The 20,997-nt window shown below is 29.6% G+C and overlaps 1 protein-coding gene across 1 annotated transcript; it reads left to right on the forward strand.

Moving 5' to 3' along the window:
* Positions 1-12,896: 12,896 nt before the first annotated feature.
* On the forward strand, positions 12,897-13,910 carry LOC124932607 (ethylene-responsive transcription factor ERF070-like). The gene has a single exon (XM_047473263.1). The coding sequence runs from the start codon at positions 13,016-13,018 to the stop codon at positions 13,862-13,864; it is 849 nt and encodes a 282-aa protein (XP_047329219.1). The 5' UTR covers positions 12,897-13,015; the 3' UTR covers positions 13,865-13,910.
* The last annotated feature ends 7,087 nt before the right edge of the window (positions 13,911-20,997 follow it).

Raw genomic sequence — 20,997 nt, forward strand, 5'->3', positions numbered from 1 at the left:
TCGGACCTCTTGATCCTAACTGAAGAATATCGGTCGGACCTCTCGGTCCTGGCTAACAAGCCTTGGTCGGACATGTCGGCCCTAGGTTAAGTTTCTCGGTCGGACCTCTCGGTTTAGGACCAAAGATCTTTGGTCCTCAAGAACATCAAAATTGCAAGTTTTACAATTTTGATGGAGGCTTGGATTCTTCAATCCAAGGTCATGGGTAGCTTCACAAAGCTCCTAGGAACATTTATAACATCATCCCAATGTATCAATCGACCTAGATGATGATCAATTAAAACATTTTGTAGCTAACAATTGGGTTTTTGGTTTTATATCTGTTTTGAGGTGAAAGGAGCTAGCAGTTGCTTCCTTATACCTCATATATTTGATTGATACCTAAACAAGAACACTAGATGTTCGTTTAGACCAAATCAATAACTCAAAATTTTCAATTATTATGAAAATTTTGATTTTAATCCAACATGATCGGGATGGATCAAACATGATCTAAATAGTTTCTCAACATCATTACAATCATGTTGAGAAGTTTTATGGGTTGTGATTAATGAGAAATAGCCCAAGAACAACAACCCCGTTTTTTTTAATTCATGTTTGAGTTTTTCTTTTTAAGACTGATTGATCAGTTCTAGCTTTCACAAAAGCTCATAAATGATCATAGATCGATTTCCAACAATTAAATTCAAAAAACAGACAACACACAAGCTTATGAAAACTGAAATATAAAAATTTCAATTTCAAACTAGAAGTTTGAATTAAAAGATGATTGAAAGCTTATCAGAAATTAAAGAACACTCCTTAGACTTTATGGAAACTTTTGGAGTTCTTGACTAGTTCACTCACTCGTTGGTCACTTTAATTCAGCGGTAAATATATCTTAAAGTTGAAAGACAAATCGCTTCGCAAGGAACGTTTGTTTAGGACCACAAGTATGCGTGGATCAAAGTTTTAGAGTCTTATACATAATTTTTGAAAAATCAGAAATTTTGAGCTTCAATGGCAGATTTTCTAAATTCTTTGATTTAGGGCTTGAGATGTTATCTTTTTTTAGAAGTATTGAGGGAGGCTATTTATAGCCTCCTTAAGTTGGTGGAGGCTCCAAGTGGATCGAATCAATCAAAAACTATTAATGTCGTTTTGGTTATTCTTCATCCCACTTGTCGGAATAAGGATGAATCATCCATATTGTTGTAAGGGAAATGATCACTGTGGTAGGTGATCATTTCACCTTTTGAATTAACCGATTTGGTTGATTATCGTCTGTATTCCAATTTTGGAGAATTGAAGGATGATACATCATCTTTATCTTCCCAATGTCGCGATGAAGACGACGGTGGCGGTCGGAATGACGCCATTTTGGATGCGTTTTGGCGTTCGTGGGGCATTCCGTCAGTGGTCCGTCAAAATGCAAGTGTTCCATTGTGTTTTGATGGACGGAGCTAACGTTCGCGTAAGTTGATCTAGTGCGATGCAAGCATACGCTTCCTCGGCTACAATGGGCTACGCGGACGTGTTTGAAGCGTTGGATGAAAATTCAGTGCTCATTCGATGGATGCGATTTTGACTGTAGTCATTCTATAGAATTTCGGTTACACCCGATTACATATTTTAATTTTTATGCTTTAATTTTGATCTTTTAAATACACAAAATATTAAAATAAATATGAAAAATATTTTGCAAATTTATTTTATTTTAATTTTTTTTATATTTTAGGGTTAAATAAATAATTTTAAGCCTAATTATTTATTTTCATACCTTTGTAAGTACTAAAAATCTAAACAACAATTTATAAAATTAAAATAGGATTTATTTTGAATAAAAAAATCAAAATATTAATCTCATGACTAAAGCCTAATTAAAACAACTAGCATATATCTCGTGCATTTGCACGAGTAATAATATAAAAAACAATGAAAAAATATTACGGTAAAATTTTATGGGCGGGTCAACCCACAATCCAAACCAAGTATCAATTTACTCTCACATATATTCAAATTAACCACAGTTCTCGACCCGGCAATCCGGACACTTTAAAAATTAAGCATCATTATATATATAGATTAGTTAGTTAAAAAGTTGAACTTATATTGTTAAAATGTCACGCGTTTATCAAATTTTGGGTTGAATTTAAAATATAAAGTGTTATTAGCCTAGTTGGTTAAAAGGTTGTACTTGTTTTGTTAGGTTGCAAGTTCGAACCATACTTATATCAATTTTAATTTTATTTTTAACCGTTTTAAGTTTATGGGCGGGTCAACCCACAATCCGACCCAAGTATTAATTTACTCTCACATATATCCAAATTAACCACAGTTCTCGACCCGGCAATCCGGACACTTTAAAAATTAAGGATCGTTATATATATATATAGATTAATTAGATTAATTATTGTGATAATTAAAGTCTAATTAATTAAGAAAAATGGCCAAAATAAAAAATGTAAAATTATTTGGGATAAATATTGTACTCATCTATCTTAAAATAATTTTAAAAAATATCAAGGGATTAAAATAAATAATTTATGATTAAATGAGATATCCATTTCATTTTCAAAATTAATTATTTAACCCTAAAATATGCACACACAAAAATAAATTGGTAAAATATTTGTAATATTTATTTTAATATTTTTTGTATTTAAAAGGATCATAAATAAAGCTAAAATGGTGAAAGAAAAATCAATTTCAAACAAACCTTTTAATGTTTTAAAATAAAAATAAACTTCGCGATCTAGTGTGGCCGAAACTGTGAAGATCAGCTTCAGCAAGAACCAAATCCATCGGATGGACGCTAGATTCTCATCCAACATCCTAGACACGTCCGCGTAGCCTACTGCAATGGAGGGAACGTGCGCCCGCACCGCACCCAATCAATTAACTAGACGTTAGCGTCGTCCATCAAAACGCAATGGCGCTTGACGAAATGCCCAAACGCGAATGAAACTGCGTTGTTTTATGCGCCGCCTTCATCTTCATCGCGACCGCTGGAGGGATAAGCATGAAGATCTGTATTTAATTTGGAAAGATGGAACTTTCTCTACAGTCCACATTTGTCGCTGATTCGAAAGCTGAAATGATCACCCTACTTCGGTGATCATTTTTGTCACTTTCATAGGGGTGATTTATCCCTATTTCATTAAGTGGCCGGAAGAACACCAAAACTCTAATAATGGCTTTGACTGATTCGATCCACTTGATGCTTCCACTGACTCAGGGATGCTATAAATACTCCCCTGAGTCATTCCGAAGGCAATGAATCATCTTCTCACCTTCAAATCAAAGAAAATCAGAAATTTGTCATTACAACTTTAAGCTTTCGGATTTATCGAATTTTCTGTTTGAGGTCTTAAAGCTTGGAACCAAGCATCCCAAAAGCTTCCTTAAGAATTAAGAAGTGTTCTTCAATCCTTGATAAGTTCCAATCACCCTCTAAATTATATTTACAGTTTGAATTTGAAATTTTTATATTTAAAATTGCATAAGCTTGTATGTTTGTTGTTTATGGTGTTTTATGTTTCTAAATCGATGCTAGGATCATTTATGAATTTTCTAGATAGGTTATAAACCATCAATCAACCTAAAACAAAAAACCTAAATTTTAATTTTAAAAATAAAAATAAACGTATTTGTTGTTCTTGGGCTAATTCTCTTGAATTACAGCCTATAAAGCATCCCAACATGATTGTAATCATGTTGGACAACTGTTTGGATCATGTTTGTTCCATACTGATCATCCCAATAATTTTTGAGTTAATGATTTGGTCAAAACAAACAAATAATGTTCTTGTTTTAGTACTAATCAAGTATATGAGATATAAGGAAGCTATTGAATATCTCATTTCTTCTCAAAACAACTTTAAAAAAAAATTAAAAAAAAATCATATTTTTGATCACAAACTGTTTTGAACAATTTGATCATTAACTAGGTTAATTGATACATCGAGATGATGATTAACATGTTCTTGGGAGCTTTGTGAAACTTTTATTGATTTTTCAAAAAAATCAATTCGTGTTTCAAAATAAATAATCATTTAAATTAATTATGTTTAATTAATTTAAACTAAATGATTTCTAAAATATCAAATTGTGATTTGATTACTGCAAATTCTTAAATTATTTAAAAATGGAATTCCAAATTATTTACTTTTAATTAATTTCAAAAGTGGTTAGGAATCATCAACTTTATTTTAAAAAGAAATATTTTATTTTAAAAAGAAAATTTATGACACGTAAATTAAGGTTAAAATTTTCGTACCTTGAATATTTTTTGCAAAATCTGAGATAAAGGGTTTTTCCGAGGGTCACACAATTTTTTCTAAATTTATTTTAGGATAAAATGAGTAAAATATGTATCCCAAATAATTTTGTTTTTTCGTTTTAATTATTTTCCTTAATTAATTAGGTTTTAATTATCATAATAATTAATTTAATAAATTAGTTTATTGGGTTTTTCCTTAGAGTTAATTATTTTGATATTATTTATTCAAAATTAAATTAAAATAATTTTTTTTTATTTTATAAATGGTATGTAAATTTTTAGTGTTTACCCTAATATATTAATTATTTGTCCAAATAAAAGACTTAATTCATAAATAAAATAATATTAGTGTTCTCAAGCTTATTCTTTATTGGTGTGAATTGTTTTTATTTTATCAACAAAAAGTCAATATCAATAATTGAATAAAATCTATAAAAAAAAATAAAACCTACAATAAAAGAGTTCCAATCCTGTCTAACCAAATTGAGAGTAAATAAATAATGGAGTTACCATTAAAGTGTTCATTTGAGCAACCAAATACGGGGAGTAATTAATTAGTCGGTCAAAGATTGGGACAAAATGGGTAAAAACGGTGATTTTGACCGACCAATTTAACGGACTCTATCACGTGACTTACCCTGAAATTTCACAGATTCCAAGGTAAGAAAATATCCGTTTGCTGACTCAACCTCACGTTGTTTTGAGTTTATCTATTGTATTTTTTAATTTGTTTTTAAATTTCTCAAAAGTTTAACTATACAAAATTTAATTAATATTAAATTTAAAACACAGTAACACATTTTAATAATTTATTTTAAACAAGTTTTAAATAATTATTTTTTTATTTAACCAATTTTTAAAAAATATAAAGATTTTCGTGCAATGCACACGGATAAAAATATATTGTTACAACGTCCCGCGTTCATCAAATTTGGTGTTGAATTAAAAATAAAAAGTGTTATAAGCCTAGTTGGTTAAAGAGTTATATTTGTTTTGTTAGGTTGCGAAAACATACCTATTGCATTTTTTATTTTATTTTTAACCATTTAAAGTTTATAGGCAGGTCAACCCAGACCCAGAATCCGACTCAAGTATCCATTTAAATAAATAAATAAGTTATTCAAAAGACATTAATTTTGTGGGGCTCACTTTCTTGTAGGTCATTCATCTATAAACTTTTTCTTTTTGTGTTTTAAAAAAAATCAACCCAAATTAATTTTTAATAAATTAATTCTCACTAATCAATCACTCATTTTATTAATTAAAATACTAAAATATCCTTTAATTTAAATTATTATTTTATATTTTATTTAGATATATCAATATCAATTAAATCTTTTTATCAAAAATAATCATTATTTCCTTAAAATCATCACATATCATTCAATTTTTCTCTCTCTTAATTTTTAAAAAAACTCATAACATAACAAGACTTAATAAAATTTTTAATAAAAATTAATTATTTTAGATAACTAATTAAAAAAAATATATTATATTTAATATTATAAAACAAAATTAAGATTTAGCAGTACAATTAAATAAGAAAAAATATTTAATTATTAATTTGATTAATCAAGTCATTAAATCTGAGAATTAAAATATTTAAGTTAAATCAAATTAACCTTGATCAATATCCATTATTAAATGATCATAAATTAATTTATAATATTTAAGAAAAAATATTAAATATTCAGGTAATTAAAAAAATATGCTCCTATGAAAATATTTTTATTTCAGTAAATTGATGTATAATATATATTTATTATTTTAAAAATGAAATAGAGAATAATATGAATAATATAATTAATAGTAAATTACATGGAGTCCAATTAGTCTCATCACTTACCTTTATCCAACAAATTATTATTTTTTTAAAATTTGTCTCTCAAAATTTAAAAACTGGTCACTAACTATCCTTTTGTCAATTTTTTCAATTAAACTTAACTCCAAAACCTGATAACAGTTTCATCTTATCTCACAACACGAAGACATTTGTAACTTGGCAAAAGACAAAAGGATCGCGATAAATGTTTTTCCTTTCCATAAACAAAATACGGTGGACGAAGAGATTGTTGACATGATCAGGGCCGGTCCCGAGAATTGAGAGGCTCAATGTAAATTCAAATTTTGTGGTCCCCAAAATTAAAATAAATATAATAGTTGTACATTTTATCAAAAACATATTAAATATATAACTAGATCATTAATTTCAAAAAAGAAAAAAAATACTTATGGATGGTGGTATGTATTGATATGCTTTTAGTGATTTTGAAGCATTATTTAATAATATTTGTGATATATTATGTATGATATTTTTATAATGAAAAAAAATATGATAGATGTTTTAAAATGAGAAGATTATGAAGATAAACATAAAAATAAAAATAAATAAATAAATAAATTTAAGAGCATTAAAATGTAATCTCAAAAATGATTTTCAGGCTATGGTTGAATTTATGATAAAAAAATTAAAATATTAGAGATGAAACAACGACTACAATATAATTAGGGTTAGTGATATAAAAGAGCTAAAATAGAGATAAATAAAGATATATAAAAAATAAGCCTAATATTAATAATAAAAAAATGCTATGAAAAAATAATAAAATGGTTTACAAATTATCATAAAAAGAGAAAAAATTAATATATTATATTAAATATAATACGGAGAGTAAAAAAGTTAATATATTATTATATTATATATAATATAGAGAAAAAAATAAGTAATATATTATTATATAATATAGAAGGAGAAAAAAAATATTATTATATATATTAGAAAAATAAATTTAACCTTACTATAAAGAAATAAATATAAAAAAAAAAATTGATATTATAAGTAAAATAAATACTTTATAATATATATAATTAATAATCTTATATACTAAAAATTAAAAATTTGAGACCCGCATTGATTGGATTGACTTTCGGTGACCTGGATATGATAAATCCAAAATTCCAGATGATCAACCAGAATATACAAGTTAGACTGAGAGCACCTTAATCGGTTGGGATTCTAATAGACAAAGGCACGGCAGTTCGAAACTTCGAATACATGAGTGATTGCTACAATATTGCGATTCTTTTCTTTGGAGGAGCGGACTACATGGAATTATTGTTGTACGAGTTGAGAATGTCTCGACATTAGAATGCATATGTGAACCTAACGAGTGTTCGGTATGTCGCTCATAACGAGGTGTCGTCAGAAAATTACGAAAAGGAAGTGGATAAGAGATTCATTGAAGAATTGATCAAGAGACACCGAAAACAGGCTGTGGAGTATGGTGGAGAAGGTGGTGACAAATTCGGATCAAAACGATATAAGTGATATGTTTTCGTTGGGTTGTAGACTTGTAGTTACGATTTCTTTGTGGTTGGGAAGAGCCATAAAATTGATTCTAATATATATGATGGCGGATATAGGGGAGCAAAGGGATTATCCTGAGCTTGGAACCATTGGAGATTTATTATTGGCATCTCCAGATTTCAAGAGTAAAGCATCAGTTTTGGTAGTCCAATATTGTAGTGTTGACTTATCATGATCATATATATATATCACTTCTACAGCTTCTTCTTGATCCAGACAACACGACCAAGTTCGATTTCTCATTCAAAAGAACATCATATTTAAATGGGGAGGTCACCAATATCACTAATGTCTTATTTCAATCCAAAATGAATGTAAATAACTAAGTAAATATATAGCCATAACAAGAACTAAAACGACATTGATATGAGGAAAATTTGATATTCTAAGTAAATTTGAATTTTGCAAACTGGTAGGGATTTCCATATCATATATGTAAATGATTTAATTATGATTAGTTCATGAATGTTGTAGATTGTAAGAACATATATATATTTTATCTTTTTAATTACAATCTTTTATATTTTAACTACACTGTATGTTAAAAATGATAGTTATTTTGTTTTTGATTGTAATGTTTCAAATATGGTTATTGATATTTTTAGTATTTTTTTTGGATAGATTACATGTAAATTTGATCATAAAATAATATAAATTACATATCATATTTGTAAAATAGATTACATGTCCTCCACAACAAAATATAAAAGAGTCACGAGTGAACAATTTGATAATTTTGGGACGATTAGTGTAAACAAATAATTTAAGGGTTAAAAGTCAACGATCATAATAGTTTGTGGGTCAAAAGTTAACGATCAAAATAGTTGTAGGATTTTTAGTTATAGCTGCTATTTTTAACTGCAAACTTGAAAAAATGGTCATTAGTGATACTTTTTAAAAGTTTGAAGGACGATTTGTTTTATAAAATAATTCGAAAATTAAAGATAAACGATCAAAATAATTAGAGGATCACCCTGAATTTTTGATATCTGTTTCCATACTTTACAATTTGGAGTTCCCTAATATTAGGTTTTTACAAAAATAAGGTTTTGTTAGAACGGATATCCGTTTTGTATTACATGACCTTATAACTAAAAATTTAAAAACAAAAAATATATTATGTGGCCTTATAGGAACGCTCTCCACAATTCATCTTCGCCGGAGAAAGGTAAGAATCGGGAAGAAATGTCGATATCTAGAAGCCATATTCTCTCTCTAAAAGTTATCGTCCTATCTATTGGTGTATCTATTATCTATAGCTATGTTCTTGAAATTATATGTTCCATTGATTATAGACTTTATAATCTACTAGTGACCTTATATTTGGGTGTTTATGGTATCGTGGCTGAAACCTCCATATCTCTATCTAGTCATCAAGTGTATCATTATCTCCATTGTCGCCTCTTCAAGCTTTCACCAGAGATCGGATCCATCGGATAATTTACTTAAGTCTTTACCTACAAATCTACAATTCGAACTCCAATTAGAGGAATCTCCATCTGTATCTGAAGCATCTCAGCCGTCGTCGTCGAGTTGATTAACGATATTACAGTAGTTGAGACTTGAGAGTGTTTAGGAAGAAGAGTTCGTTATCTCGAGATTGAATTGGACGCCACCGCCACAACTAACTCGCCGGAGATTCAGAATTATGAGGAAGTGCTACCAATGCCAGAGAAACATATTGGTCTATCGAAGTTTAGCAATCGAAAACCGGCAAGAGTTAGTTCGGAAGGTAAATAGAATTGGATATCATTTAATTTTGAATTAGTGATGAGATTATAATATTAGGTTATGAATTTGATTTCACCTACGAAGGGATTGAAAGTTGTAAAGTCGATGAAGCATGGGACGCTAGAGAACACATGAAGACAATTATAACCGACGATCGTCAACGGTCATGTATAGTTGACGAGACATCTTAAGAAGTCATATATGTGGGAGAATTACGGTCATCAAATCAATGTCAATGAGTCACTAAATAATCGGATATTGAAGAAATCAGAAATGTTTAGAGATCGAACTAACTATTATTTTTTGGCACAACTAGAATCTCACATCGGAAGAGGAGGAGAGTGAGAGAAGTTTTTTAGTATATAAAAAAAACTCTTTTCACAATTAGAATCCCACATCGGAAGATGATGAGAGTGGAGAAAGTTTCTTAGTCTATAAAAAAACTCTATCTTTAGTTTATTGTACCTAATACTTGTGTCTCTTATTCCGTATTAATTGATAGTCTTAGTGTTCGAAAACGTAGACAACTTTTGACCGAACTCTGTTATCAAATTCTTATTGTGTATTTTTTTTACGTTTATTCTTTTATTATGTCAGTTTTTCCAACAAGTGTTATCAAAGTTGAAGGTTCGTCCTTAGCATGGTGACTGAGTCTTCAAAAGGGGCATCAACTCCTTCGTCATCCTGGACGAGAACTCGGATGTTGAATTTGAAGTTTGCGATAGAAATATTTGATGGAACTGGGCATTTTAGCATATGGCAAGGTGATGTTTTAGATTATCTTTTTCAACACGGTTTAGATGTTGCTATTGAGGTCGGAAAACATGATGGTATAGAAGACAAAGAATGGAGTATCATGAATTGATTGACGTGTAGAACAATTTGATCGTGTTTATCTAGAGAGAAAAAGTATGCCTTAAAGAACAAAATTTCTGCATAAAAACTATGGCAAGCATTGGAGGACAAATTTATGAAAAAAATTGTTAGAATAAGCTCTTTATGAAAACACAGTTGTTCCAATTTGATTATTAGTCAGGTACCAAAATGAATGAACAAATCACTAAGTTTAATAAATTAGTAGTAGATCTTTAAAATCTTGATGTGAAATTTGAAGATGAAGATCTGGTCTTGATGTTGTTATCGTCCATTTTTGATGAATTTAAACATTTAGAAACAACGTTAGTTCATGGGAAGGGAAATGTATATCTTGATTCTTTAAGTTCTTCTTTATATAGTAATGAATTGAGAAAACAAGATAAAAGAAAAAACAAAATAACTATAACATATGAAGCATTGGTGGTCAGGAGCCGTCAGCAAAGCAAATCAAAAGGGGGAAGATGAAGATCCAAAATCAGAGTTGCCAAAGATGAATGTATTTTTTGTTGTGAGAAAGGACATGAGAAGATTAACTATCCAAAGTTGAAAAAGAAAGAGAAAGATTATGAAGATGCAAATGTTGTAGAAAACAAAGGTACTAATTCTACTAATGCGTATTCAGAATATTCTTTATCAATGGCACACACAACATCACATCCTGACGTGTAGATATTAGACTCAGCATGCACTTATCATATGACACTAGTTCGAGAGTGATTTTTTAACTTTAAAGAACTAGATGGTGGAGTTATTTACATGGGGGATGCTAATACATGTAAAGTAAAAAAGATAAGTTCAATAAAGCTGAGAAATGATGACGGATCCACCAGAACTATCAAATATGTTTGCTACATACCGAATATGAAAATGAATCTCATTTATTTGAGGGCCTTGGAGTCAAAAGGCCTACATGTGAGAATAAAAAATATAATTTTTAAGGTAATCTCTAGAGCGCTAGTGATGTTGAAAGTTACCAGAAAAAAGTAATAATAATTTGTATTACTATCAAGATAATATAGTTAATGGTATAACAACAACGATATCAACTTTCGATAGCCATATGGAAGAATCAAATGCAACAAACTATGACATATGCGATTGGACGTGCTGTGAGAAATTTATTCAAATTCTTGTTAAGCAATGATTGTTGAAAGGTACAAAAACTTGTAAATTAGATGTTTATGAACATTGTGTTTTAGGAAAACAAAGACGAGTAAAATTTGGCACTACTATCTATAATACCAATGATATTTTGGATTATGTGCACTCAGATGTCTAGAGACGTACCAAGACCCCATCTTTTAAAGGTAGACATTACTTTGTTATTTTTGTTGATGATTTTTCAGAAGAGTGTGAGTGTTTATTATGAAGAACAAAGATGAAGTGTTTGAAATTTTTCTTAAATGAAAAACTCAAGTTGAAAAATAGACAAGAAGAAAGATCAAAATTTTCAAAATTGATAACGATGGAGAATATAAGAATGATCCATTCCAGAAGTTATGTCAAGAATGTGACATAGTTCTACACTTTACAGTCTAATTAATGGAGAAAATTTGTTGTATGTTTTTTAATGTTGAGTTAGATAGGAAATTTTGGGAAGAAACTGTAATATATGCTCAACATTTGGTAAATCACCTATCATCATTTGCACTTGGTGAAATTACTCCATTAGAAATATTGTATAAAAAAACCTAGAGTTAATTATGATTCTTTGCATATTTTTGGTTTTACATCATATTATCATGTAGTTGAATCAAAGTTAGATCCACGAGAAAAGAATACTCTTTTTGGAGTTAAAAGATATCGACTCTAGTGTTTGGATGCAAATTTGTCACGTTATATTATCACATCATACTTACACGCTGAATGTCGCTGAAATTTTGACCAAAAGCCAAAAATAAACAATGTATTTTCTTTATATTTTTTAAGAGCAATGATATAGAATAAGAATTTGTTATCAATAATGATATCAATAATGATTTAACAAACCAAACCAAAACAATAGTGAACTTGAAAAAAAAAATTATCCTATAATAATTTAAGACCTTGTTCTCTTTCGGTTTTTTACAAAATTCATCCCAAATTAATTTTCCAATCAATCACTCCTTAACAATCACATCACTCATTTCATTAACCAAAATACTAAAATACCCTTTATTTTAAATTATTATTTTTTATTTTATTCATATATATCAATACCCTTTAAGTCTTTTTACTAAAAAATAATCATCACCTCATCAAAATCATTATCAATCATTACCTTTTTCCCTCTCTAGATTTTTTCAAAAACCCCAAAACCTAAGTCACTCAAATGTTATACATTAATCAGTCATTTATGATACCAAATTTTATTTCTGTATCATTAACTCATTATTTAACAACTATGTCAAATATATATTTAAAAAAAATACAAGATACTCAATTCTCTTGAATAATCAAAAGACCATTCACAAATAATTGAATTAAATTATTAAATGATTAAACAAACAGTAAAATAGGACTAAGCAAAAAAGGACAATTGCAGTGAATTAAGTACATGAGAAAAAGGGTAAAAAAAGAAATTACCTCTTTGAGTGTGAGATGTCAGATTTCCCGGCCCCGGCCACTCCTATAAAGTTACTCCTCCACCCATTCTTCTTTCAATCTCTCTCTCTTCTTCAACAAATATCTTAACCAGAATAATTTCACTCCTCACCGGAAAACATAATTCCGGCCACCACCAAAACCTTCCTCTTTTCTTCTAATTTAATCTATCAAACCTCTCCATTAATTTGACTATTATGGAAATTAAATATACCGAATACCTGAATCATACCAAGATGACCCAACTCCAACCTTCATCCGAATCCAACGTAGTTTCAAACAGAGTTATACGAATTTCAGTCACAGACGGCGACGCCACAGACTCCTCCGGCGACGAAGAAGATAACCGGTTAATCACTTCCCGTCGTCGCAGGGTCAAAAGGTTCGTGAACGAAGTCAGCATCGAAACTTACTCAAAACCCATCTCGCCGGAGACTCGCCGGAGGAAATCAGTTGTCAAGAAAAATCAATCGCCGGTTAAAAACCGGCTGAAGATAAAGAATACCCAGCAAGGAAAGAAATATCGCGGCGTAAGACAAAGACCTTGGGGGAAATGGGCGGCTGAGATTAGAGATCCATTTCGACGTGTACGGTTATGGTTAGGCACTTACAATACCGCCGAAGAAGCCGCCATGGTTTACGACAGCGCCGCAATTAAGCTACGCGGACCCCACGCGCAGACAAATTTCTCAATAACCGCCGCCGCCGCAGCCGTCGAAGATGTCGTCCCTGCCGCCGTTACATCTCCGACTTCAGTTTTCCGTTTTGGGTCGGAAGATGATTCGTCAATAAACATAGTACGAAACAAAGAAGATGAAAAATCTCTATTATGGGATTTCACGGCGTTTGATGAAACTCTGTTACAAGAAGATATGTTTTATGGGTTATCGGGTCGGGATAACTGTTTGTGGGAAGACCCGATATTTTATTCGACCGGCGAGTATTTGAATTTCGGGTCATCGGCGGCGACAATACCCGAGAATGATTATTTAGAATTTCAAGAAATCGGCGATTTATTTTCATCGGATTCTTTTTTTGCTATTTAGTATGTAGTAGAAGGTTCTCGTCCTTGGTTTTGCCGAGATTTTGTGCCGGCGAGAATTTAAATTTTGTTTTTACTTTATTTATTATAAATGGTTTTTATTATTAATTTTTATTAGTAATTACTAAGATCAAAATAAATAAGTAATATTGAATGTAGAATTAATTACTAATGAACTTCAAAATAAGACTTTAACGGTCACTGTCTAGTGGTCATGAAAGAAAATACGTATATCATTTGGGACCCAGAAAATCATTGTGGGCCTTTTATTTTATTTCCAGCCTTTTTTTAATTATAAAAAAATATGCTTTACTAAAGTTATATTATTAGTTCAACCTATTATCATAGTTTAAAGTGTGTATAAAATTATTCCTACTTTGGTTATTTTATGTCAAATTGTTATGTAATGAAAATTTCTCTTGATCATAATGAATTAACCAATAAGAAATATTTGTAATCATTATTGTAATTTTTTAAACAAGGTCAAGAGCTTTGTTTGTATTTCCCTTTAAAAAAATGAGTTGACTATTTAGGTAAAAAAAAATAATATATATTTAGTTTCTTGTTTGTTTATGCATCCCTTCATTCATGTTTTATTCTTTTTAAATAGTCACAACACAAAATCTTTACAAGAGAAAGTAGAAGACCAACATTACATTGAGAAAAGTAGAATTAATAAAACATAATTGTTTACTACTTTTAATGTTTCTCATAAAAAGTGATGAGATCCCCCAACTAAATCAAGGACTGGGATGACCCTAGGATAAGACAAGTTATGCCTTCCTTAGGACCGCTAGCTCCCTCCTAGAGACCCTAAAAAAATATTTTAAAAAATACTTTATCGAGGACTTTTGAACTTAAGAGTTCATAGAAACTAATAACATTAAACTAACATAAAATATAACAAGTTAAAAAAAAGGCCCTGCCAATTCATGTCATAACGACCTCGGGCATGGCCAGCTCCCATAGTGTGACTGGTGTGTATAAATTATAATGTTCATTGCCAAGGAATGAATTCGTCGTCTTTAGATAAACCCAATTCAGATTTGAATGTCTAAGCTCATTGTCTAATTCTCGCGGTCCCTATAACACATTTTATGCTTCTCAATATTAATGTCATCACAAGCTGAAAACACTCCAGAATCCATAGTTGCCCTACCATTCAAAACAATTGTGACATTGTTTTCATCTTTATACGACACATGCAACAACGATTTATCGTGTTTATATCAGAAGTATATAGTAAAATTATATATATTAATCGCATAAGAGCCAAAAATGGAAAGAAAAAAGATAGATGAAACTAAACCCTAAATTAGAATGAAACCAAATAAGGGTTGTTAGCAAACAAGGGTTTGGTGCATGTTAGTGGGATCCAGAATGTGTTAAGAAGAGGCAGAGAAAGGCTCAGGTGACAGATGGGGGACAAAAACTCTGCCGTTAATTTGCACCACTGAACCATATCAGTACTGTACATATATATATGACCAAATATATATAAATAATAAAGCCCTGTTTGAAATTGCTGTATTTGTATTATCAAATATATATGTTTATTAGAAGAAACAAATGTATATGATCCGTGAGTTGTCTGTCTGTCTGTCACCAGAAAAGAAAAAAAAAGAAAAGAAAAAGACATTTCTTAAATCATTTAATGCAATTTTGTCATGTACCAAATCAACTTGCATGTTACATCTGACCAAGCCGTGACCATTTGACCGGTCCGGTTTTTTCTTGAACCAGATTGGGAGGCATTTATGTTTGTTTACTTCTAGGCTTCTTATCAGATTGCCGGAAAAGTCGCTTTCCGGCGGATTTTCAGGCAGGAGACAAAGATACGGCTGCAGATTTTAATATTTTTTATTAAATTTTCTAATACTTTTATTTTATGTAACACTTATAACCAAAATAATAATTTATGTATAACAATACTTAAAAATGGTCATTTCTGATAATTTTTTTAAAAAAATATTTCAAACATTCTAGACCGTGCTAGCTGATTCACCATAAAGAAAAATGTAATCTTTTTGACTCCATTGGAATATAATGATTTTCTTTTTGTTAAGTATAAATTTCTATTTATGAAAATAAGTTATTTTAGTTTTTTTATTGATGAAAAAATATTTTATTGATGAAAATGTAGGTTATTTAAGGCTTGTTCCATATTGGTTAATTGATGATTTTGTCCAAAAATAAATCATTTAATGAAAAAAAAAGTAGGTTATTTGGGTTTTAATTTGTTAAATTATTATAATGTTTTTATGTCTTTAAAATTTGTAGAGAAAAAATAAATGTATTTTAATATTTTAGTTAATGAGACTAGCTAGTGATTTGATGATTAGAATGATAATGATGTAATAGAATGAGAATTATAAAAAAAAATCGAATAAAATTTCCAAAAAAATCTTTTAAAACCCACCTCAAACGAGCTCTTATAAAAATAAAAATTTGAGAAAATGAAGGAAAATTGAAGAAGGTTATCATGTTCCCAAACTCCTCATAGAAATATCCAGATATAAATATTAACATTAAATGGAGGAATTTTTTACATAAAATCAAAAAGAGATTTTTAACATGATTTTGCTACTATTACAAGAAGAGCAACCAAGTTTAACGTGAATCAAATTATGATGATGTTGTCGTTTCATCGTGTGTTGATTAATTTTTAAGGTTATTGTGAGATTTTTTTATTTCGAGTCTTATAAATGAATCAATATTTTCCCACGATCATTTTCCCTAGGTGATATGTGACGATAATAGATGTTGTATTTTCGGTTTGTGTCTGACTTTCAACAAAATATAATAAGATTATCCAAAATGAGTAGTCAAGAAAGTTATAGATGGGTAATCCCCGAATTAACTCCATGTAAATATGAAAAATAGTTTTGACTATGTTTGGACATTTAGTCTTTCATTCTTGAAAGACATTTCATTTATGTCTTTCAAATTGACTAATTTGTTAAAATTGTTGCTACAACTATTCTTAAGGACCTTTTTTATATGTACAAATCTTTTGATTTATATATTTTTTAATTTATAAAAAAAGAGGGAAAAATACTAATGGAGAAATAAAAGTGTGACAAGAGATTTTGTCATTTTGATGATCATGTTTTATTTGAGATCAATGTGGACACATATTCTTATGCATCTATCTTTATCTTTAAATAGTTTATTTTCTTTATATAATTATCATTTTTTAATTAAATTTAACTATTCAAGTGACATGACTTCTCTGTCATGGGGACTCATTTCCTGATTTAGAAGATCTCCCTGATTGTCCCAAGTGATTAGCACCCAAAAGAGAAGGTCTTTTAAATGGCCCACATCTTGTCTTGTAAACCATTTTATAAATTATATAATATATAGTTTTTTCAATTTAAATTTTGTAGAATAGAATTATCATTAATTAGTCTCTCATAAACTTCTAGCTCTAATTCTTATAAAAATATTGTTATTTATGAAATAAAATTAATTATAGTTTTTTAAATTCTAAATGATTCGAAAATAATAAAAACATAAAGCAATCGATGTTTAATTTATTTTAAGATATTCAAAACCGTGTTCACCTTGACCAAATTTGTGTCCGTCTCTTTAGAATGATGTTTAGACTCAATTTGTTTAGAGTCAACTTTTTGTTCCATTTCTTTCTAATGAGAAAATAAAATTTCTATATGAATGTTGATGTAACTAGCTTTAAATTGAAACAATGAACAAATACACATAAAGAAAGACAACAATATGAGGTATTTTTTAGTTATTGTTCTATGTACATGTTTCCTCTTTAGATATCTCATTTTCCCTCTAACTCTTTCCTTGGGTTGATGTTTATAAATTCTTAATTTTTAGTTTTGTGTGAACTGTTTTAACTACTTTTTTTGGAAATTCAATCGAGCTTACGAAGTGTTTTTTTTGTGCTAAATAATTTATTAGAATATATATATTTTTTTCAATGTTGGTAGTCTATTTTTTATTTTATTTTTCTGTTATATTTGTATCGCTGCAGGTATTATTATTTTATATTTATGTATGTGCCATTTAAATTTACAAAATGACATTTGGACGCTAATCGATATCGCCTTTGTACCAATTTTGGGAAAAAACGGGACAACTAATGGTGGGAAACTCAATGTGGATTCTAGCCTTAAAATTAAAACGCTCGAACACCCACTCTAAATCGAACTCTCCCGGAAATTGAAGAGGGATGCGTCAACGATTGGAAGCGAGTTTTCGTCGGTCACTTCATGGGCACCCACAATGCCCCATTCCGAGCAATAAAGACTGCCCTTTTCCGACGATGGAGCGAAAAAAGACTCAAAAAAGTCAAAGACAACGACTTTGGCTATTTCTTCCTCACTTTTGGCACGGAGCCCGAAGCCCACGCCATTATAGACTCAGATTTTACCTTCATGTTCAGCTTATGCTTCAAGCTCGCCAAATGGAATGAAGAAATGGACATCAATAGAAAACCGCCACAATCCGAACAAGTGTGGGTGAGACTAAGAAACACCCCACCGCACATTTATAATGCAAAAGCACTTGTCTACCTCGCCAGACTCATTAGAAAGTCGTTTAAGCTCGATCCCGACTTTGACTCGTTAGAACGGGTCACATTTGCCCGCACAAGCATTGAAATCGACTCAACGAGTGAATAAACAGAAAAATTTGAGCTAAGATGCCGGAATGGAAACATGGCCACCATTAAGGTAATGTACGAGCAGCTGGAAAAAGAGGACGGGGAAAACAAAAGAAGTTCGTGGCAACCCTCGAAGAAGAGAATGTCAAGGTGGTCAATAAATCATATATCGAAGTTCTCAAGGCAAATGAAAGCCACAACGAACACGTGAATGAGAACCAAATCGATCCCGATCCCACGAAGCCTGAAACTGAGGTCCTTTTCCCATTGACTAGGTTTGAAAATTCCGGCGTCGACGTGGATGATAACGAAACTCAAAGTATCTCGAAAACCATGAGCTTCGAAACCAAAGAAAGTAGTAATGTTATCAAAAAAATCACCTCAAAGGAAGCAACTCATACGCCCAACTTCAAACTCAAGTCCAGAAGGAAAAAAGTGACAAGAGAAGCTAGCAAAGACGAAGAAGACGGTACTCTATCCGGAAATATATCCCAAAAATACCTAAGGGTGACAAGAAAGAAGGAAAGAAAGAAAAAGGCAAAGACAAGAGAGACGAGTCTGAGGAAATCAGCCCCTATCATTTTGTTTTAGTTGATTGATTGCTAGTTTGATCCCCTATTCACTTTTGTATTTTGATCTCATATCCGTGTGCGTTTCTTAGGCCAACTGTGAATTCCTCATAATCACGGTGTGTTGATTTTGAGCAAACTGTTGTAAGCTCAATTTCAGCTTTTGTACTCCCACCCTTTCGGGTCTTTTTTAATTAATGGAGAATCCATTTCTAAAATAAAAGACAATCATCACACACAGACGTAAAAAAATTCAACAAAGCTAGCGAACCATATAGTCTCCAATTTTTCCGAATGATTTGATGGACATTTAGAACTGTTTTCGTAAATCAAAGCTCCAGAGCTAATAAATTTTTTACACTAGCTTATAAATACCCCTATCATATTAAAGACAGTTTCCAAGATTCACTAGAACTCTGATTATCGATTTTTTTCTTAGAAAATCACCAAATTTATCTCCTTAATATATATATCCACTAGTAAAAAAGGGTAAATGTCGACTGTCTCATAAAATTCATAAGCACTATAAGGACTCATTTTCATTTCATTCATTGTTTTATAAGTCTAATTTAATAAAGTCTACATATTGGCATTATTGAATTTGTGTAGGAATGTGATCGATGTTGAAATTGAATTGATATATTACATACTTGAGTGATTACAAAACCTAAATTTTTTAATTAAATCTCAATTAAAATGCTCAAATTTGAAAATGTAATTTCAATTTCGATATATTTTTAAAAAATAATTATTTAAGCGACACATCAACCAAAAAATTGAGCAATTTTTAACGTCTATATATATTAAGACCATCTCCAACCGAAAAATTCATTTCAAACTCATTTTGGTGTAAATATTTTATCAAACATTAATTTTTCTTCAACTAAAAACTCATTCTCAAATCCAAAAATATATTTTTATAATATTCTTCCTTATATCAACTTTTATAACTTTTTAATATCACCCAATATATTTTACAATGTTATAAATTACATCACAATATTTTAATATATTCCATTATTTTAAATTTGTTTATAAATTAATTAAAAAAATTATTAAATATTCAAAAATTATAACACAAACTAATTTTTTTTAATATTATTATATTTTTTTGAACATTATTATATATTTTGAACATTATTATAAATTTATGCTATATAAAATTATATAAATAAGTTTAATGTATAAAATATACCTAAATTAAGTTTAGGGGTTGAATTAGAAGAATTTTTTTTTTTAAGATTGATGAATAGTTCAAACGCATATAAGGGTGAGAAAATTGTGGAAAACTCATTTTGGGTTTAAGTTTAGGTGTCGGTTAGAGAAAAAAAAGTAGTTTGGGTTTGAGTTTGAATATCAGTTAGAGATGTTCTAAATATTATTATTAATAATATAAAATTATTCTCTAATTTTATAATTAATTTTATTATTTTATTATAATATTAAGAATATTTTAAATTCAAATTATTATCAACTAAGTATCTATAGTTATTATTTATTTTTAGTCCATTTTAATCCTTGCCTTTTATAATAAATAATAATGAATGTTATAATAATGAATGTTATGTTTTATCGTACATTAAAAACGATTAACATAAAAAGTAAATAATTATTTGACATTTCGAATGCAATTGATCAATATACAATTTGACTTAATTTATTGAAAAATGAGTGAAAATCTATAAATTATTTTTGTTCGCTAAATAATGTAATTTTTTTTTTTTTTTATGTTTTTGTGAACCAAAAAGGTTCAATGACATGTATTAAATAACTAGATTAAAAACTCCTTTTTCAATGTCACATTATTGAATTATAAAACAATAGTATTAATAGCTTCAACCTACTCTTTTTTACTCATAAAGTTGATTTAATTAACTTCCTCAACATGTTTGTACCATAACCAAATACAATCAATTATATAATCATAATAATTTT

The sequence above is a fragment of the Impatiens glandulifera genome, chromosome 3 (genome assembly GCF_907164915.1).
Source record: "Impatiens glandulifera chromosome 3, dImpGla2.1, whole genome shotgun sequence".
NCBI lineage: Eukaryota > Viridiplantae > Streptophyta > Magnoliopsida > Ericales > Balsaminaceae > Impatiens > Impatiens glandulifera.

Bases quoted from the DNA above. Each gene is read 5' to 3' on its own strand.
- LOC124932607 (XM_047473263.1), top strand. From the start codon at position 13,016: ATGGAAATTAAATATACCGAATACCTGAATCATACCAAGATGACCCAA.